Source organism: Pogona vitticeps, chromosome 1, assembly GCF_051106095.1.
Source record: "Pogona vitticeps strain Pit_001003342236 chromosome 1, PviZW2.1, whole genome shotgun sequence".
In the NCBI taxonomy this organism is placed as follows: Eukaryota; Metazoa; Chordata; class Lepidosauria; order Squamata; family Agamidae; genus Pogona; species Pogona vitticeps.
In genome coordinates this window covers 76,467,973-76,490,514 of record NC_135783.1, presented here as the reverse complement: position 1 = coordinate 76,490,514, position 22,542 = coordinate 76,467,973, and the positions used below count along the sequence as shown (strand labels likewise).

The 22,542-nt window shown below is 41.3% G+C and overlaps 1 protein-coding gene across 4 annotated transcripts in view; it reads left to right on the top strand.

Moving 5' to 3' along the window:
- Positions 1-22,542, top strand: part of GRM1 (glutamate metabotropic receptor 1) — a 247,624-nt gene that overhangs the window by 156,339 nt on the left and 68,743 nt on the right. For all 4 annotated transcript variants that reach the window (XM_020810631.3, XM_020810718.3, XM_072995650.2 and 1 more), the window contains exon 4: positions 16,037-16,272. In XM_020810631.3, coding sequence (XP_020666290.3) covers positions 16,037-16,272 — 236 coding nt within the window. The remainder of the gene's footprint in view (positions 1-16,036; positions 16,273-22,542) is intronic.

Below are 22,542 nucleotides of genomic sequence, written 5' to 3'. Positions count from 1 at the left end.
AAATGACTAAACAACACCAACAACAAACAGTCTTGGGTTTAAGACAATTTTTACCATGATATGCATGTTCTTCTAATGCATCTGTTAGGAGATGTTCTATCATCTGAAAGATATTTGACTGAGCAGCAAGGGTGAGATCATCAGCATAAATAAAACACAAATAAAATAAATAAATAAGGCACATCTGAACTACTCCTAAGGGCCCAATTTCTCATAGACTCAGTAGGTGTTAATGACACTTCTTGAGCAGGTTGAATGTCTCATTTGTCTGACAGAGTGCCACCACTTTTAATCTGTACACAGTCATCTCAGATACATCTTTACATGTGTATAGATGAGGCTGTTAGAGGCTTGCAACACTTGCTACACTATGCAATTATGGAATGTGCATAAAAATGAGATTACCATGTGTACCGGGCACACTGAAGCCTCAGGCCTCCAGGAGGTGCTCACTCTTCTACTCAGTTGCTGCCACCAATACTTCAGTTCAGTATCAATTATATAAGGAGACAAGTGTTGCTTTGAAACTAAAAATGTGTTTATTTGATTAACAAAATAAAATAGGTAAATCACAAGTTGATAATCAATATTTCTCATTCACTGAACTCACTGACACACAGAACTCTACTCTCACTGACTTATTGTCTCACAGGCCCACAGACTCACTAAATCTATCTCACAAATCTCCAATCACTCAAATCTCCCTCAAAAACTACACACACACCCATTTATATTCCAGCTCCTCCCCCTTTAGCATCACCTTCATCCCCTCGTTGGCTGCTGTTCCACTGCTCAGCTGTGACGGACAGGTGAGGGCAGGGCTGAACGCTACACCATGTTCTGTAGGTCTTTGCATTTAAAAAAGCATGTTGCTGTTTTAAGTATTGTGTGGCCAAGTTTGATATATAAGCCATTTCTGTTTTCAGGTCCTAGTGATTTATGGTTTACAACTTTACACCCAATTTGTCACTGTCATTAGTATTTCTTGTCATTTGTGGGTACAAGGCAATATCCCTATCCACACTTTTTCAGTTTCTTTATTATGATCAGCAGATCAGACAAACTATCCACACTGTGGAGTTGGCTTATTTCAATAAAACATAAAACTGCAATTAGAACAGAAAACAACTGAGCTACTCACTTCTTAAAGGGATGTGTCACTTTTGAATGCCTGAGTGAGTATCTCAGATTTTGAAGAATGTCTTTGGGGAAAATACATGTTTGTGCATAACTAAAACAACCTCTCCTCCAAGCTTCCCCCACCTCTCGAAATAACAGTTGTGCAGGTGACTTAGAGACTATAGACGAATAAGGCAAATATTAGAGGCATTCATCTGGACTTTCCCCCCCACAACTATTGGCTTGTGAACAGATTGCTCATCTCTCAGATGAATTACATATTCTAAAATACTTACTGATTTCTTCAGCAATTCATCTGAAAATCTTACCAAGCTGTTCTTCACAGCTGTAGCATTATTTACATGGCGTTAGCAAGATTCAAAACTCTCTTGGTATTTCTTCTGTTAATCAGTTGAATGAGTTATGTAATTAATCAAATAGCTATAATAAGTCTGTGCTTCAAGCAAATTCTGCACTAGATTGTAGCTAAAAGTGAACAATTCACCACTGCAACTCACCTAGTGCCCCACGATCCCAGATGGTTATACCAAATAGAAATTTTTTTTGCAGTTCTTGCTTTGCTGTTTCCTTTTCAAAATTCAGTACTAACCCTTGTATGCACACACATTCCCATGAAAATATTAATATGCAAATAAGTTTTATTTATTTATTTATTTATTTATTTATTTATTTATTTATTTATTTATTTATTTATTTATTTAACTTATATGCCACCCACTCCACCCAAAGGTCTCTGCGCAGCTTACAACAATTAAAATTCAACTAAAATACAATAAAAGATAAAATGATTAAAATACAATTAAAATTGCCATCAGGACCCGCAGTTGATGTTATTTCAATTAAAAGCCTTCTGGAACAGGAAGGTTTTGACCTGGCGCCAAAATATCATCAATGTCGGCACCAGACGAATTTCAGTCGGGAGGGCGTTCCATAGTCTGGGAGCAGCTGCCGAAAAGGCCCGTTGTCTGCAAGTCATCCCTCTTACTTCCTTGAGGGACGGCTCTTTCAAAAGGCCCCCCTGGCTAGATCTTAACTGCTGGATAGGCTCATATGGAAGGAGGCAGTCCTTCAAGTATCCAGGACCCAAGCCGTTTAGGGCTTTATATGTTAAAACTAGCACTTTGAATTGGGCCCGGGCAGCAACTGGTAGCCAATGTAACTTAAACAGAATCGGCTTGATGTGTTCTCTAGCGGCCCCACCACTCACCAGCCACGCAGCTCGATTCTGGTTGCAGTTGCAGTCGCTGGACCGTCTACAAAGGAAGACCCACGTAGAGTGCATTGCAATAATCTATACGAGATGTTACCAGTGCGTGTGTAACTGTCATGAGACTCCGCTCGTCCAGGTAGGGCCATAGCTGGTACAATTTCTGCAGCTGAAGGAAGGCGCCCCTGGCCACTGAGTCCACCTGGGCTTCCAGAGTTAAACTGGGGTCCAGGAGCACCCCCAGGCTGCGGACTCTGTCCCTTAGGGGGAGCGTAACTCCATTCAGAGCAGGGAAATGGCCCTCCAACCTGTCCTATGTTATAATCATCTAGCACCTCATACAATGTGTGCACTCCTGCCCCTATAAGAAGGATTTGGGATCATGCTCTGGTACTTTGCATTAGGAAAAAAGTTAGCTGTATTCAGATTTGTTTGTACAATGTGCCTTGACATGTACTGTTGATAACTACTAGCATGCAAGCATAGCAGCCACTTTAACAAAGTGTGAACGATGCTAACAATGTCAGGGATCCTCATGGTAACAACTCCAGGAAGACATTGGCGTGATAGGCCAATAAAAATGCATTATGCAAATATATGCCATGCATATGGTACTCATGATTCCTGAACACATGTTTACAAAACAGGCTCTCTGTCATATCAACAAGGTTGCAACCTATATTTTAATGCTCTATTTAACAAAACACAACAATACTCTGTAGAAACCATAGGAAGTAGGGAGCGACATTTTGAAATATCAATCTGTGGTGAAATATCTATCAGATCTACCTTTCAAGAGTGGCATATTCCTATTTTATTAAAGAAAATGTTTCTACAAGGCCCCAATGTTATAAAATGCATATAGATTTTTCATACATATTACATGGAATACGCCATGTGGTGAAACAGACTTTACCCTTATATACAAGCAGCACATCTGACACTCTGGTCTGAAACCTATTTATTATATATCAGTAACAAGCATGCCTCTGTCATCTCCAGCAGGCTGTCTGCCTTGTCCCCACATCCCCCCAGAGCCCCCAACACAGGTGATAGGACAGAGCACTCAGCCCGGAGTGAGGAGGAGGAAGAGCCACAGCTGGAAGATAAGGTGGGGTGGGGTAGCAGGAGCCAAGGATTAAAGGAAGGAGAGGGAGACTCATTGGAGTTGGGATCAGAAGGCTGGTCAGAGCTTTCCCCAGTTTTTTGCACCCTGGGGGAAAACGAGCCATTGCTTCTCCAAGATCTCTGGACAGGTGGGAGAAGGGGTCAGCTTTGCCACTTGGAGGAGACATGGTGTAGGAGCACATGGTTTCCCTCCACCCAGACTCTTGCAACAGTGGCTGAAACATCTGAGAAGGTCCGCACAAACTCAGAAAAGGTGCTGGAGGCAACAGTGGGAACACCTGTGTCTCATACAATTGTGTCAAGAGAGAGAGAGAGAGGAGTATCTGCAATGAGAGGACCCTCAACAGCCTTGTACTGCTGGCTGTCATTGAGAGATGTCAGGTGTCTGGAGCCAGTGCCCAAAATGTGAGTCCAGTTCTGCACTATGAATAGTGGGAGGCTAGTGCCTGCAATAGAGCTTCAGACACAGATATTGGGCAAAGGGGGCTATGCGAGGAATTACTCCCCCGCATGGATGAGGAGAACAGGGAGATCAAGGCACACATTCTGAAAGTGTACCCCACTATACTGCCCCATAAGGGCTAGCTGGAACTTATTATCTGTAAAAGTCATCTTTTACAGATAATAATGCTAGAATCACAACCTCAATGATTACATTTAGAATGACACTCATGAAAACAGATACGTTAACTTACAGTTTCTTTACAGACAAAAGAATGAGAGAGAGTTTACAATGCATTGACATTATGCACTCCAAGGGAAATCTTAATGCTAATTAAGCAACTCAAATCAGGCAAGGCTCCCGGAACTGATTAAATTCCACCCGACTTAATAATGTCCAACTTTGACTGGTGGTCTCCAGTACTAGCTTCCTTATTCACCTGGATTGATAAAATGGCATGCTTTCCTGAGGGTTGGGGCCTAGCCAACATAGTCCCAATTTACAAAAGAAGAAATAGAGGGGATCCTGCTAACTATCGACCAATCAGTCCATTAAACACCATTAGTAATTTATATGCAAGGCATTTATTGGGTAAATTACAAGATTGGCTGCTTGAGGAGAATATACTTGCAGAGGAACAAGGCGGATTTAGTTGTTGTGGGTTTTTCGGGCTTTTTGGGCATGTTCTGAAGGTTGTCCTTCCTAACGTTTCACCAGTCTCTGTGGCCGGCATCTTCAGAGGACAGCACTCTTTGCTCTGGTGTAGTTGGCTTGGGAGTGCTGTCCTCTGAAGATGCCGGCCACAGAGACTGGCGAAACGTTAGGAAGAACAACCTTCAGAACACGACCAAAGAGCCTGAAAAACCCACAACAACCATTAGATCCTGGCCGTGAAAGCCTTCGCAAATACAAGGCGGATTTAGGCTGGGAAGATCCACCATAGGTTAGGGTCTTATTTTACACCACCTGGCATCTAAATACTCCACCCCCAAAGGTGGTGCCCTATATGCAGCCTTCATAGATTTCAAATCTGCTTTTGACCTCATACCAAGGGGAAGCCTGTGGTCTAAATTTGAGACCACAAGTACTGATAAATGGCTTCTCCTGTTGATGTGGCAACTTCATGAAAATACTCATTTGCGGGTTCTATGCAACTCAGTAGGAATCTTATACAACCAAGACCCTGTGCTTAATGGAATGAGACAAGGATGTATACTAGCCCCCACCTTGTTTAATTTTTATATCAATGGCTTAGTTTGAAATTTAAGTAACCCCAATTTTCATCAACCCAAAGTTGCCTCTCGCCCAATTTCAATCCTACTTTATGCAGATGATGTTGTTTTATTGTCAACAACATGCGTAGGATTTAGAAGACTTTTGAGATCCTTCTCCTCCTACTGCAATAAAGAACAACTAATAATTAACTATGCTAAAACCAAGGTTATGGTTGTTAGTAGAAGGAGAATAAAGCATAAATGGTCTCTAAATGGGCACCCTGTAGAGCAGGTAGCATGCTACAAATATCTCAGCATAGTTTTTCATTCTTCAGGATCCTGGCTTACTCATGTAAACCATGCAGCAATGAGCACCCAGAAAAATACTGTAGCAGTAACAAGATTTTTTCATACTGATGGGGGAAAACATGTTCCATCGGCGATACAAGTTTTTAAGGCCAGGATTATTTAACAAATGCTTTATGGCTCTCAAATATTCACCTGTGCTAATTTACGACCTCTGGAAATTGTTCAGACCAAATTTGCGACAGCCATCCTTGGAGTTCCACCTTGTACTTCCAATGTGACCTTTCACTTAGAGGTAGGTTAATATCCATTAAAGCACAGGCTAAAGTCCTTATGGTAAAATACTGGCTTAAACTGATTTTTTTTTTCATTAGAAGGCTTGGCCCCACTGATCCTACTAGATTCTTTTCAGTCAGAGTGGAAGAAGCATATAACTGAAGAGATATTGAAAATTGGCTTTTCTCCCAGTATACTTATAGCAATGGGTCTCACGGATGCCATCAAAGCTGTGAAGTAAAGGGTATGGGATATTGAACTACAGACCATGTCAGCCAGTTAGGGAAGTCTAACTTTGCTAAGAAATCTGCTTTTATCGCCTCCTCGTATTTAGCTAGTTCTATGCCATCTAAAGCCATAAGGGCTTTTACGCTGGCTAGGCTTAATGTACTAATTTCTAAGCTTCTGGAGGGAAGATTTCGAGGTTTGCCTACATCAGATTCTCTCTGCCCTTGTAATAGTGATAAAGTTGAATCAGTTGGTCATGTTCTCCTTTTCTGTACTTGCTATCGGGATCTACGTATGGAGCTTTTACTACTTATTATCTGTAAATCTCCCGGGAGATCAGAGGAGGATTATGTACAGATGCTACTTTCTGACAACACCCCTTATATTATTAGACAACCGGCCAAATTTTGTGCAGCAGCAATGGTTATTCATGTTCAGATGTTTGGATAGGTGATTTTTAGATGAATAATATAATGCTTTTAATATAACACTGGCTGAGGTTTTACTTATACTAAGGATTTACGATGTTATTAACTGGAAAATAGGGATTGTTTTATCATGTTTTAATGGAAATTCTATAACTCTGCCTGATTTTATGAAACTGCAATTATATATATATATATTATATTGATTTGGTTTTACTGGTCTTTGACCGTAATAAAGTATTCATTCATCATTAACATTATGCATTAACAATGCATTAACATTGTTAACTGCTTTCTAAAACATTACTTAATTTTCTTGTAGAGATAAAAAAAAACTAATGTAAAAATATATAAAAACCAAAATGTTGAGGCAAAAAAGCTACATAGGCTGGAACTACATGGTCAAATACGGTGGGATTGCCGGCCCATAAAGCACATTTTTTAATGTCGATATGACTTTCAAAGCAGATTCGATTCCTTTCTGCCTATTTCCTGCCAAACTGACTTTTTCCCCATCTGTCCCCAGGGGACTGGATTCAGTCATAACATTTTCCCCTACACACATTCCTAGGAAGATGTGAGTGTGTCTTTAGGTGTTGTTTTTTGTTTGTTTGTTTGTTTTAACGTAAGCACTTAGGGTGTACTTTTCAGGGCAGCAAAAGCATGACCTCCTCTCTTTCCATTTCCTTATTGGCCTCTGATTGGTTGGTTGGGTGGGTGGGGGGGTAGGGTTGGTTGGTTGGATGGTTGGTTTATTAAAAAATCATAAGTGCTGAAATTCTAAGGAAAACCATGCTTCTGAAGGCCCCGGTCACATGAAGGAAATGGTATCTAGTTCTTCCAGTACTTTCCATACCTCTGTTGTACTGATTCTCAGTCACATGGTATATATACTGGGGTGGGCATCCTAAGAACTTTTAGGAGTAACAATTTATTTCCTCCTATTTGAATATTTATGGTTTGCTATAATGTGTGCATGTATGTGTATATATGTATGTATCGGGAAGGGGTTTCTGTTTGGGAGTATGTCCTCTGTGACAGTGGCTGTTCCTGAAGAATCACATGGGTCCATCTACTTCCCCCAGCATCTGCTCTGCCTTTCAGCTTAATCCGCCAGTTCCCCTCCACTGCACCCCCTCCCCTTGTGACTGTCTCCTCACAATGACTGGTGAAAAGTGACACATCGAAATGCCGGTACTGCAATAGTGGCTCAGATTTCTCTGTGACATCCTTTTACTAATGTATTGATGAACCATTGCAAATAATAATAATAATAATTAAATCAAATTACAGCACAGCCAAATCCTTCCAATTGAGCTCTCCAATGTAGCTACAGCCTTAGTTTGTCATGAATGTCCTACTTTCTTCACTGACAAATTCTTTTTTTAAAAAACTTTCAGCCATGAGAACTGAGATTTCCATTTTTTTTCAGAACAGCATATTATCTCTTTTACATATTAGCTGTGTAGGCATCTTTCAGTCTCAAGAGACTATGGTAACATGCTCTGAATAGAGGTCTTGGAACAACATCTAGTGTGGCTGAGAAGGCCAATTCGAGAGTGACAATCCCTTCCACACTGAAGACAAATACAATCTGTCCCCTGTCAAGCTCCCTGATTTTGCTGCTTTTGGGACTGCCTCTTTGCCTCGGTCTGCTGAACAAGTGTCTCTTCAAATTGGGAGAGTCCATGCTGCACCGCCTGCCTCCAGGCTGAACAGTCAGATGTCAAGGTTTCCCATCTGTTGAGGTCCATTCCTAAGGCCTTCAGATCTCACTTGCAGCTATCCTTTGATCGCAGCTGTGGTCTCCCTCTGGGGTGATTTCCCTGCACTAATTCTCCATACAGGAGATCTTCTGGAATCTGACCGTTAGCGATTCTCATGACATGCCCAAGCCAATGTAGACATTGCTGTTTCAGTAATGTATACATGCTAAAAATTCCAGCTCATTCCAGGACTACAATATTTGGAACTTTGTCCTGCCAGTTGATACCAAAAATGCGTTGGAGACAACGCATATGGAACATGTTCAACTTCCTCTCCTGCCATGAACAAAGGGCCCAGGACTCACTGCAGTACAGGCTCTATAGACCTCGATCTTGGTATAAGCCATACTCTCTTTGTGAGTCTAGAGAACATGGTAGCTGCTTTGCCAATGCATTTATCCATATTAGCTAATGAGGCTATAACGTTACTATAAGGATTCCAAGACATCCATCAATTTGCCACATCTCAACTGACTGAGCCATCTTTACTATCACTGCAAAAATATTACACTTGGTTCTCAGAAATGTATAGTCATGTGAGAAAGACAGTACACCCTCTTTGAATTTTATGATTTAAAATATCAGGATATAATAAAAAGCATCTGGTCCTTAGCAGGTCTGAAAATTAGGTAAATACAACCTCAGATGAACAACAACACATGACATATTACCCTGTGTCATAATTTATTTTACAAAAATAGTTCAGTTCATTCCCAACTCAGGTAAAAAGAGAAGTCACCATGAAATGCATTCTAGAGAAGCTAGTTTAGAGGTATCAAATACAGTGGTGCCTTGCAAGACGGGTGTTCCGTTTAACGACGAATCCACATTACAATGAGGTTTTTGCGATCGCAAAAGCGATCACAAAACGACGTTTTGAATGGGGGAATTTTGCTGCGCGATGATCGGTTCCCTGTTTCGGGAACTGATTTTCGCTTCCCGACGATCAAAACAGTTTTTAATGCGTTTCAATGGCTTTTTTATTTTCACTTTACAACGTTTTCATTCTACAGCGATTTCGCTGGAACGAATTAACGTCGTAATGCGAGGCACCACTGTACAGCACAAGATGCATGCCCTGAGGCAAAGTTGCATAGCTTCTGGCCCTACTTTTAACACCCTTCTTGTCACTGGACAAGCAACTTCTATATTTTTAACGGATTGGTTACATTTGTCTTTCTGACCAAATATGGTGACAGTCTCAATTCTAAGAGACTATTTTGATATGAAACAGAAACTAGTTTCAGTATTAGTCCTGTCTACATGATTGCCCTAAACGAACGAACGATTTAATATTTTTATATACTTTTGTTATGTACAGATTCCAAGGCTCACAAATTACACTATATTCAAAATTATGATGTTCTGCCAAGGGTAAGGTAAAGGTAAAGGTTCCCCTTGACATTAGTCCAGTTGTATCCAACTCTAAGGGGTGGTGCTCATTCCTCTTTCCAAACTGTAGAGGCAGCATTGGTCCATAAACAGTTTCCGCGGTCACGTGGCCAGCGTGACTAGACATGGAATGCTGTTATCTTCCCACTGTGGTGGTATCTATTTATCTACTCTCATTTGCATGCTTTCGAACTGCTAGGTTGGCAGGAGCTGGGACAAGTGACGGGAGCTTACTCCATCACATGGATTTGATCTTACAACTGCTGGTCTTCTGACCTTGCAGCACAGAGGCTTCTGTGGTTTAACCCACAGTGCCACCATGTCCCATCTGCCAAGGGTACCAGCATGTAATAACTTTTCAAAATACAGCACACACACTGAAGTTGTAACTCTACTAAGAAAAACTTGTTCTGTATTTACAGAATTGACTAGAGCAGTGGCCTGCACATTTTCAAATGAAGACCCAACTTCAGCTGAAACAGAATTCTGAGGATCAGGGCTTACAAACACCTGTGTTTTATGTCATGGAACTCTACAGCAGCGGTCAGGGAACAGGGGTAAATTACCCCAAATGGGATAAAAATGAAAATCCTGGGGGTAATGAGCAGAGCGCTACCCCCCACTCTCACCCCTTGCAGCCAAACCTCAAACTGGAAGCCATCCCTCCCTCCTTCCTTGGTTGCAGTACTTGTAAATCCTCCATTCTTTTAGAGATTGGAGATAATGCTGCTTGATTGGTTACAACTGTAGAACAGCCCAGGGCAGTCAATCTGGCTTGTGAATGACTGCTTCCGCCGGAGGTGACTGTAAGCAGGAGGGAAAGCTCCAGTTAATGAAGGAAGGTAGGTGCGAGAGAGCGACTGGTGGCTTCATCAGCTTGTTTAAATGTATGTAGAAAATTGAATGAGGGAAGGAGGGTGGATGTGTGTGTGTGTGTATGTGTGTGTGTGTGTGAGAGAGAGAGAGAGACTCAAAACTGAAAAAAGGAACAGGCAAGAAGGATGGAAGGCTTGAATTAAGGGGTTTACTGAACTGAAGCAACTGACTGTTGAAAATTGAGGAAGGGTTTGCGTGTGTGTGCATGTGTGCATGTGTGTGTGTGAGACAGAGAGACAGAGAGACTTGACTTTTTCATAAAACCATGAAAAAGGAATCTTCTAAAATTTAATCTCCACTGCATTTAGCTCTGCAGTTTCTGCTGAGAACAGCAGAAGTCTGAAGTGTGTAGCAATCACATTTCTCTATTTTTCATCCACAAAGCAGACAAGAGTATCATAGTTTATTCCCAAAATCTGCTCCTGGTCCTACTTTGACTGCAGCACCAAACAAAAGACTGTGGGTTTCTTTATTGAGTCAATCCACCTCATGCGCAGTCTTCCTCTTTTCCTACTGAATTGCACTTTTTCCTGCATTGCTGCCTTGCAGTGAGCTTGTCTTCTTATGATGGCACTGTAGTAAAGTACCCTTTGTTTGGTTATTTTAGCTTCAAATGAAAGCTCACACTTAATTTGCTTTACTTATCTTTCTGTCAAGTCATAATAAGTTTGTCATCACTTTCCTACCAAGAAACAGGTTTCTTTAAATTTTGTGACTGCTGTCACTATCTGCAGTGTTCATGGAGCCCAAGAAAGTAAAATCTGTCACTGCCTCCATATCTTCCCCTATTTGCCAGGAGGTGATGGGGGCGGTGGCCATGATCTTAGTTTTTTGATGTTGAGCTTCAGACCATTTTTGGCACTCTCCTCTTTCACCCTCATTAAGAGGTTCGTTAATTCCTCCTCACTTTCTGCCATCAGAGTGGTATCATCTGTATATTGGAGGTTGTTGATATTTCTTCTGGCAATCTTAATTCCGGATTGGGATTCTTCCATTCCTGCCTTTTGTATGATGTATTCTGCATATAAGTTAAATAAGCAGGGGGACAATATACAGCCTTGTCGTACTCCTTTCCCAATTTTGAACCAATCAGTTGTTCCATATCCAGATCTAACTGTTGCTTCCTGTTCCACATATAGGTTTCTCAGGAGGTAGATAAGGTGGTCAGGCACTCCTTTCTTTAAGAATTTGCCATAGTTTGCTGTGGTCGACACAGTCAAAGGCTTTTGCATAGTCAATGAAGCAGAAGTAGATTTTTTTTGGAACTCTCTGGCTTTCTCCATAATCCAGCGGATATTAGCAATTTGGTCTCTAGTTCCTCTGCCCCTTCAAAATCCAGTTTATACTTCTGAGAGTTCTCAGTCCACATACTGCTGAAGCCTACCTTGTAGGATTTTGAGCATAACCTTGCTAGCGTGTGAAATGAGTGCAATTGTACGGTAGTTGGAGCATTCTTTGGCACTGCCCTTCTTGGGGATTGGGATGTAGACTGATCTTTTCCAATCCTCTGGCCACTGCTGAATTTTCCATTGATGATAATTTAAAAAGATAGCACACTGATCCTTTGATATTGGGTTGTGGCACCAGGGTGGGTGACATGAGCTTTAGCCTGGTTTGTTCCTTTTTGCACACCACACACAGAATGATTAAAGTGGTAGGAAAAGCCACCCCCCAACTCTGCATTGGCTGTCTCTAGCAAGCATGTCATTGCTAGCACCACTCTGGCAGCCACTGATGATGATTAAATCCTCTGCAAGCTAGCAAAAACTTAATACAACTTGCTAGGCATGTTGGACACCTTACTACTCCCTATACCACCCCACGGCTGGAGTACAATGTGTTCCAGCAAAAATAGTGCACTTCTTTATTAAATTTGGTGCATCCTGCTAGTTCGGTACATAGCCTGGCAGCCATTGATACTGATGATATATCCTGCTAGTTCGGTACACAGCCTGTGTAGATTCTATAATATTTGAATTCAAATAATGTATGATTTCCTTCCTTTCAAATCAAGAGGGTAATGTCAGCATATATAAATTTGGGGGAGGGTGTTAAAAGGTAAAAATGTTCCCTGACCCCTGCTCTACAGGGATTTTGTCAGGACTGGCCCTACCAAGAGGTGGAGTGAGGCAGCTGTCTCAGGCAGCAGATTTGGAGTAAAAGAGTAGAGAATTGTTAGCTCTGTATTCTATTATTATTATGTTTTCCATGTCAGTGATGGGAAAAGGTGCTTATAAGATTTTCTGTCTCCTGTAGCAAAATAACTTGGCTCTTTTTGGTACTATGCATCTTGTCTTCAATGGATAGACACAGTGCCATTTGCTGCTCCACCTCTGGCAACAGCAAATTACACCCAGTGGTGTAGTGGTAAAATAGTACATTCTGAAGTGCAAGCATTTCTTATCCTGATGGCACCCCTGCCACCCCCACAAAGAAAGTCAAAAAATGCATGTTAAATGGATCGCTTCATATTAACAGATCAATGCTATCTGCTTTTGTTTTCATCAGGAGGAGTCTGTCAGTCTAATTATCCACTGAAGACCTAGCCAGCTCAAAACCCAAAATGTATACTGTATTATAGACAAAGTTCTACTGTGAAGTGTGCAAGTACCCACATGGAGGATTGCTTAGACCAGTGGTCCCCGACCTTGGGCCTCCAGATGTTCTTGGAATACAACTCCCAGAAGCCCTCACCACCACCTCTGCTGGCCAGGATTTCTGGGAGTTGAAGTCCAAGAACATCTGGAGGCCCAGGGTTGGGGACCACTGGCTTAGACAACATGGCTTGCACAGAGATTTTGATTGTGCCTATGAAAGGGGGATGAAAAGCATAGAGGTTGGGGTCCACAATGTGTTTCTGGACCCCTCCCTGCAGGCTGCACAGAGGTTTTTGAGTCATTAAGTAAACTCTCTCTCTCTCTCTCTCTCTCTCTCTCTCTCTCTTGTTGTTATTGTTTTTATGCCATATGGGGGGCTTAGAACCCCTTCCAAGGCCCATAGAGTGAATACCGCTGCTTTAGAAGGCCTTCGGACGTGAAAAATTACGTTTCCCCCTCTACGAGGACCCAAACTTTGCCTACCTCTATTGTAAAACTGTCCATTTGTTGTTGTGGGTTTGCAACATGAGACATCCAAATGAGTGCAGCTTGTAGAAAACTGGCAGTCAACACCCCTCCCACCCAGATGGTGGCAAACACAGCCTGAAACAGCAATGAAAACAGTTGGTTGTCTCTTTGTCATGACAATGAGGAATAGGAATGCTGGTTCTACACCCACACGCTTGTCCCTTCCAAGCAACCCCCCCCCTGCCTTCACATATTCAACGCCTTCATCAAATAATCAGTAGTTTTCACTGTAAGAAAAGGAGGGAGATTCAGAGAAGGACTCCAAGGTTACCCTGTGAGAAAATGAACTGTGGGATGGTTTTAAATGTGGATTAATGAGTTGTGTGTGGTTATTTGATTTGTTGACAGTTTTTCATAGTGATGTTTAGCTTGATTGTTTAGAATTTTGTTGGTCAGGATCACAAGTTGATAGAGATATTTTAGAGGAAAAATAAATCTGGCTGCAGCAACCCTATTCCATCTTTCCTAGGAGTCCCCAAAGAACCCAGTGGGATTTATATCTGAATAGGCATGCATAGGATTGTGTTGGTTGGGAGCTATACAGTCATAGAGGGCTTGGGACCAGGATGCTTGAATGACTGTATTCTTCCATATAAACTTGCCAAGTTTTAATATTCTTAGCCCTTCTCTTGATCTCAGTACCATCAGAGCCACATTTGATGTGAATGTGAAAGAGGCCATTCTTGGCAAATGCTCCAAACTCTAGAAGTTCCTTCATAGGAAAGTCAGGCTTTGCTTTTAGGTTTCCGCTATAACACTATATTTTATGTTGTATGTTATCTCTGGCCACCTTAAGCATCATTTGTAGAAGAAATGAGAGAGATAGGTTTCACATATACATGCATCCATCCATCCATCCGTATACTATAGTGCTCTTAGAATATTGCATCCGATTGGTAAGAATAATAAAGAAATCCACCGCAAAATACTAGGAGGGAAAAGGCACAGGGGTCTCGAGGTAAGTGATAATGGGAGATGTTTATGACAGAGAGTAGGATTTATAACTCAGTCTGAAAAGCATGCTTATCTTAAAAGAAAAGTTGCAGTTTATATGTTATCAGTCTGCACTGGCAGACCATACATCTGCCTGAGAAACATTCCTCTTCACATTTTGGTTTGAACCAACAAATTCCTTAGCTACAGTTTTGGTTACAAGCACACAAGAAGCAAAGAGCAAGCCAAGGGGATCATCATAGTTCTCTGTGTGTGTTTCAAGGAATAGTCAAATCTTCTGGAGGTTCATTTGTCCATTTTAAGACCTGATGTAACAGCCCTCATATTGGAACCATGCACATATTATCTCCTGCGTGCCTTAAACAATCTTTGGAAGTAGCTCCAGGTCAGGTGTACATTCTTTATGGTAAGTACCATTGATTTCTGTAGCACTTTGCACTGCTGTGAGAAGCAAGCAGATTAAGCTGTTGCTGTGGCAGAAAGAGCTTCTGGTATCATTTCCGTTGGAAGCAGCTTCTTCTTAGATGCCGACATAATCTGTTTCTCTGGTGACATGATCGTGCATATTAAATGCAGACTCATTTACATTTGCATTCAAATTAAGCTCCAAGCTATTGCTCTTTGGGAAATGGCAAATTTGGAGAAAGTGGCTAAACTGTGGTCTGCAGAGCTCATGTTCAACCTTACAAAGCCAGAAATGCCCTACTCCAGTGATCCATTTCAAACCATTGATATGACTATTATCACATAGCTATAAAACACATATACATAGGCATATGCTTCTATCTTGGAAAGGTTTAAGATTCTTTTCATTTTCAGCACAGCCAATTCGCCTTTGCAGTAATAAGAGGAAGGAGAGTTCATTTATTTATTAAAAACCATGAGGGGTCTTTTGTGCATGAAAAATGACTAGACTTTTCTTTTAGTGGGCTATATTCCTTTACACATTATTCTTCCAGTTCTGTCACTTTAGGATGCATTTCCTAGTCCTTTAAAATTTTAGTTTGCCAGTAGTCAGTCAAGACTCCATGCTCAATGAATATACTTCACGGATTTATTTTGGATCCCCCAGTTGTTTTGTTTTATTTATTGGCTGGTGTGTGTCTGTGTGCGTTTGTGTGTGTTAGATACATACACATTTATATTTGTGCTAATCTTGAAACTCTCCCAAGCTTGCTGATATAATGCATCCTGCTTACATGTGGTAGTAAAGTTTTGGCAAATAGCATTTGAAAAATTGAATTTGCATCTCATATATGTGATGATCCGAGGACAAACAATATCACAAAGCTATGCTAGAAGAAAAACAAATGTGAAAATATATTGGCCCTTTTCTATAAAGCCTTCTCTTCCTCGAGCAGTTTTTGGTTCTGTAAAATACCTAGCATATTACTGGACAATAAATAGGATGTGGCAGTATAAAGAGGTGGTATTTTTGTAATTTTAAAAAATGTTTCTCGTTTTGGAATTGCCTTTTGAAAAGCTAAAGGGCACGGGCTTAATTTGGGATGCACTTTAGCCTAAATTGTTCCTGATAGTTTCTGCTTCCTTTTTCAGTGATGGATGGGCAGACAGAGATGAAGTTATTGAAGGGTATGAGGCTGAAGCCAACGGGGGCATCACAATCAAACTACAGTCTCCAGAAGTCTTGTCATTTGATGACTATTTTTTGAAAATACGGCTGGAAACCAACACGAGAAACCCATGGTTCCCAGAATTTTGGCAACACAGATTTCAATGCCGTATTTCAGGACATCCTTTAGAAAACCCCAATTTTCAAAGGAACTGCACAGGTAAACAATTAAACATTTCTGTTCCTTCTCTCTGGCTGAGAAATTGTTTTAATTGTTTTTAATGGTTATAGTGTGCCTTTCTCCTGAAGAGGACCCAAGGGGGCTTTTGTCATTTTCTTTGCAAATTTCTGATTTCTCTGCCCTGTTCTGACAATGTACATTGTTATATCAACTTTCAATAAGCCATGGAGCAATTCTCACAATGAAAGGAGATGTCAGTCATAAGAAAGAATGGACAATCCCCAAGTTTGCTACTGATTCTTTGACAGATTAATGAACTCTGACCCTGAAATTCCAAAGGTGAATATTTAAAGCAAGGTGTGTGACTCCATGGCTATTTTCACAGTCCCCACCTCTTCTTCTGGCAAAAAAAGAATGAATTGTAGCTCCTGACAGAATCCAGAAATGCTGATTCTTCCTTTAAATGTGCCCCAGGATCCCCATGGACTGTTTAATGCCCCATTTTCTAAAACTGGAAGTGGAGTTCTAACAAATTCCAGTTTTAATGCTTGCATTTTGGGCCATTTTTAGAAGTCTGAGCTGCCCCTGGGTGCCTTTGGTATAGAAGACTAGCTTCTGGACCCACCAAACTTGCCCACATTTGATCTAAAGATAGTATCACTGATGGAGGAAGGAGAGAGTCTAAGAGAACACCCTGGTGTATTGACATGTTTTAAATAGACTGCCTTCTCCTGCTGTAAAGTTTTTGTTTGATTATGAGGTGAATTAACAGTGGGCAAAATAGAAGAGGTTAGGTGGACTCTGGAATTGGCGTGGCTACTTAGCAATGTTTCAGGTTTATTTTCAGACCCACCTTTGATTGTGTCTCCTGCTGTTTTGTGCAAATTGTTAATGTAGTTAGAAAGCAGGTGAGAGCCATTTGAAATATAACATGTGAATATAAAACACACGGGGAAGCAAATACCACTGTCAGTACCACATGTGGAAATGTCATAAAGGCCCCTTTTAGGAGATATTATAGTAATAGGGCAATTAACGTGCTTCAGAAGTCAGAGGGGTAGAAAAGAGACTGAAGTAAGCAGAGGGAAAACAACTCAGAGCACAGATATTACAGATTCCAAAATGGAGAGGAAAGGGCCCTTCCTCAGGAGGAGGCAGTGGGTTGAGAGGTGGTTCTTGTTGTCAGTCAATTTGATTGCCTAAGCTGTCTTTGCTGAATCTCCAGTAGGGACACTGGATGCAAATGGAGCCCTCAGAGGTCCATTAGCCCTAGTCCTGTCTGAGGCATTCTTGAATAGAGACTTGGAAGGTTACCCTGGATACCTGAATAGACTGAGTACAAAATAATAAAGGCACAGAGGTAGAAATAAGACTGGGGGAAGGGGGTAGAAAGGTAAGCAACATTGCCTGTAAGTGGGAAATGTAAACTTCTGAGCTTCAATGAGTTGCAGATTTTATACTAGCTGTTTTAAAAGTCTTGGTTTCAGGGAGCATTTTTTCCAAGAGAATCAAGAGAGGGGTAAGCAGATGTAAATGATGATGATTGGATTTGATTTTCTCTCTGCATGTATGTCACGCAGAAGTGTCAGTTTCAAATGGACTCATCTCCATATTTTGGGTCTAAGGTCCTTTCCTCTGATGGATGCTAATGACTGTTAATAGCTTCACCACTAGTAACAGAGCCTCCAGCATGGGAGTTTCCCTCACTTTTAAATCGGTAGGCTAGATAGTTACGTATCCAACTGCAGAGCCAGGGGTCAGGCGTTCAATTCCCCACTGTGTTTTCCAGGAGAGCAACCAACCACTATAGCTGTGACTAAGCTGCACAGTCCCAGGATGCCCCCAGAGAAGAATATGGTAAACCATTTCCGAGTACTCTAGACCTAGAAAACATTGGGGGGGTTATGAAGAGCAGGGTGCCCCAGGGATCTGTCCTGGGACCGGTGCTTTTCAACCTGTTCATAAATGACCTGGAGACAGGGTTAAGCAGTGAAGTTTGCAGATGACATGCAACTTTTCCAGGTAATGAAGACCAGAAGGGATGGTGAAGAGCTCCAGAAGGATCTCTCCAACCTGTAAGAATGGGCAGCAAAATGGCAAATGTGTTTCAATATAAGAAAATGTGAAGTAATGCACATTGGGGCAAAAAATTAAAACTTTAATTATTAGCTAATGGGTTCTGAGCGGTCTATGATGGATCAGGAAAGAGACTTTGGTATGCCGGTGGACAGCTCAATGAACGTGTCAACCTAGTGTGTGGCGGCAGTGAAGAAGGCCAATTCCATGCTAGGTATCATTAAAAAGGGGATTGAAAATAAAACAACCAACATTATAATGTCATTATACAAAAGGCTGGTAAGGCTGCACCTGGAGTATTGGATACAATTCTGGTCGCCACACCTCAAAAAAGACATAATGGAACTGGAAAAGGTGCAGAAGAGAGCAACTAAAATGATGACTGGGCTGTGGCACCTCCCTTATGAGGAAAGGCTACAGCGTTTGGGGCTCTTTTGTCTAGAGAAAAGACGCCTGAGGGGGGACATGATTGAGACGTATAAAATTATGCAGGGGATGAATAAAATGATTAGAAAGAAGCTCTTTTCCCTCCCACACAATACCAGCCTAGATGTCTTTAAAAGGGGATTGGACAGATTTCTGGAGGAAAAGTCCATCACAAGTTACAAGCCATGATGGGGATGTATAATCTCCAGTCTTCAAAGGAAGGCATCTCAAAATGCCAGATGTAGGGGAGGGGGATTAGGAGACAGGTATCTAGTTGTCTCGTGTGCTCCCAGAGGCATCTGGTGGGGCCCTTGTGAGATACAGGAAGCTGGACTAGATCGGCCCTTGGCCTGATCCAGCAGGCCTCTTCTTATGTTCTTATGTTTTATGTTATTATGATTCTATCATAAGTTAGAATCAGCTTGACATTGTATCATCATCATCCTTATCAACATCACCAAATTCAAGTGCATACTCAAAAATCAGTATATTTTGGATGGCTTGATTTGGCTAGGGAGCTGGAAGAATATCTTCCCAAAGTCTCATGTTATTTCGCATATCATAGAGAAAACACGCCTGTTAAATGAGGAAAGTCAGTACATGGTGCAAGTGCTTTCATCTCCTTGTTTCTAAAACCTCTCCTTGAATCCAAACAAAACAGAGATTTCTAGAGTTAAGGTGTTAAGAGTATAGTTAAAATGGCACTGAGTTTGAGTTCCTCAGTGACATCATTACCAAATCAATGTACAAATTGGTGCCTACTTCTCATGTTTGTAACAATCAATTTTTGAAGCAAATGAAAGCTGACTTTACTTTTTATTTCTTCATGGTTGTCTTTATTTATGCCAATGCATGTGTCCCATAAATTACCAGGGGAAATATATTATATTACGTACGTCTTTCCTCGGCCATTTTACAGCTTTTATATAAAACCAATAAAAATGATTAATGATCAGGCTGTTTAGGAACAAAGACCCTTCCGTAGCTTAGGTTTGTACATGAGTCAGTTATTGAAGTAACTGTCTCATCTGTATTGGTAGCAAATCAAGAAAAATAATGAGGCTAGAATAAAGAAGGGGTGCTTTTCACAACAAGCATTGGAAACCTCAAAAATTCCTCCCTTTCACGTCTATTGGGTTATGGCACCACAGGGGATAATAGCGTTTGCCTACTGAGAATGAAGGCATGAAGAAGGTCGGGGGGTGGCACTTGCCTCTTAAGAACACAGGCAAGGGAATGAAGCGATAGGTCTTGCCTGTTGTTTGGTCTTAGCATCAGGTATCCAAGCCACACTGGCCCTCTAAAGCAGTGGTCCCCAACCTTGGGCCTCCAGATGTTCTTGGACTTCAACTCCCAGAAATCCTGGCCAGCAGAGGTGGTGGTGAGGGCTTGTGGGAGCTGTAGTCCAAGAACATCTGGAGGCCCAAGGTTGGGGACCACTGCTCTAAAGGACAATCCATTTTGCTGTCATAGCTGAGAGCCATTGGCCAATGGGCCGTGCAACAAAACATTGCAATGTGGAGTTCAGAAATTTAGTTATTTGGTTCCACTTTCTATCCCTCCCCTCCCCCAGGTCTGTTGGGGTTGCTTCTGATCTTAGGGTTTTCCCCCCTTTAAAGACCTGTCATACTTATGCCATACATATTTTTGTTGCTGTTGTTATGCCACATTTCTCCCAACAGAGACCCAAAGCAGCTCACAAGATTAAAATTCACACAGTTAAGAACACAATATTATGTAGATCTTCTACCCATCTATAGTTCCTTGCTACCTCTGTCTTGTGGGTACCATTTTGTCTACATAAGCAATGACACTTTCTCCCTGAAGGTATGAAACACAGAGAATCATAGAAAAATTTTCCTCCATCAATTGTTAAAATCCCTTTTAAAGCCTCTCGGTGACTGTTTTGTATACAGTGGTACCTCGACTTACGAACTTAATCAGTATTGGAACAGCGTTTGTATGTTGAAAAGTTCATAAGTTGAGGCAAGATTTTCTATAGGAATGCATTGAAAACCATTTAATCTGTTCAGGCTGTTTTTCATTCGTATGTCGAGGCGCTGTTCGTAAGTAGAGGCATTAGTTCCCATAGGAACTAATGCAAAGCCAGTTAATTCGTACTCTACCACTAGGGGGAGAATTTTATTTTTATTTTTTTTTCTTTTGACCTAAGATGAACTTAGGTCAAAAAAGGGCAGGAAAGGGTTTTTTGGGCTTTTTTTTGTTCATAAGTCGAGGCTCCGTTCACAAGTCGAAGCGACATTTTGTGAACGGAGCCATTCATAATTCAAAATGTTTGCAAGTAGAGACATTCATAAGTCAAGATAGCACTGTACTGGGAGGGTGGGGATGGCAGATCCTGTTCAGATACTGAGAGGCAGGAAATGGAATGTAAATGTGTTTGTTTACTTCAAACTATTCACAGGAATATGCTCTGTTTGTCCTTTTTTTTCCTGTGTAAGAGTGGGCTACAGCTGATTTTTGTTTTAAACTTACAGATTTTAGCCCCCTTTCAATATATATGTAGATATAAGAAAGAATGGCATACATTGCCACTTGGATTAAGGATATGTGCTGTATGGATTTTCATGTTAAAATCCTGGATGAAGGGATGAAGAGCAAGAATAACGAGGTAATGTTTCCTGAGGCTCACTTAACATCTCCCTGCATTTTTATGATGCATCACTTATAGCTGAGGTGTCCTTTGAGATTAGGCTCATATATCATATTCAGAAATGCAATTTTTATTTTATTTTATTCAAAGGTTTGTGACTGGAACGACAACCTGCTTATTAATAGGTTGGCTCTTTGGATATGTATTTATTTTATTTATTTAATACAGCAAGAGCGGTATTGTTGGGTAACAATGAATTATGAGACAAGATATTCTCACAGAGCAAAGGATTCAACAGGTTAGAAGTCACCCCCAAATAGAAAAAGGTTCTTGAGGCCCCAGCAAGACTGATGCACAATTACAAGCCCTAAAAACATATGAAACTGCTTTGATACACTGCCTATAGTGGATACTTTAATGTAAGTGCATGATGAGGATTTATAAAATGTTTCATTCTTGGCAGTTGTCTGAGTCTTGCCAGGGTCATCTTATACACGGAAGTAAGCTGAGGAGAGTACAAAAAGTAGAGGGGAACACAGGGATCAATTTGTTCCTGCAGGGCTTTGAGCCCTGCTTTCCCCTCCACTTGCTAATTCTTAGCAAAAGGAAAGCAGGGATCAAAGCGCTGCAGGATCGCTTTGATCCCTGCTTTCTCCTCTGCTTGCTAAGTCCCATGGGGCTTAACAAAAGGAGGGGGAAGAATCAAAGCAATCCCTCGGCTATATAAGGGGGAAAGGGATCAAAATGATTGTGCAATTGTGGAATTGCTTTGATCCCTTTCCCCCTCCTTTTGCTAAGCCCCATAGGGCTTAGCACGAAGGGAGAAAGCAGGGATCAAAGTGATCCTGCACTGCTTTGATCCCTTTCCCCCTACACTTGCTAAGCCCCAGTTAGATTTCTTAATTTTGTGTTACACAGAAAAATACAGTAATCGTGCATGGCTTGCCATTTATTTCAGAAAAAAATAGGGTGGAAATCCCACGGGATTTCCCACAAGATTTCCTGGGATTGGGGATCTCATACAGAGAAATCTCACTTCAAAGACAGAAGAGGAATTCACCACCAGTTTTTCTCCAAACATGACAGGCAGCTTTAAGGGTATATTTCAACAGCCTGAAATTGTCCTTTCACACACACACACCCTCAAATAGATCTATGAGTGTACAAAAAAGATTGCTTTATATACATCATGA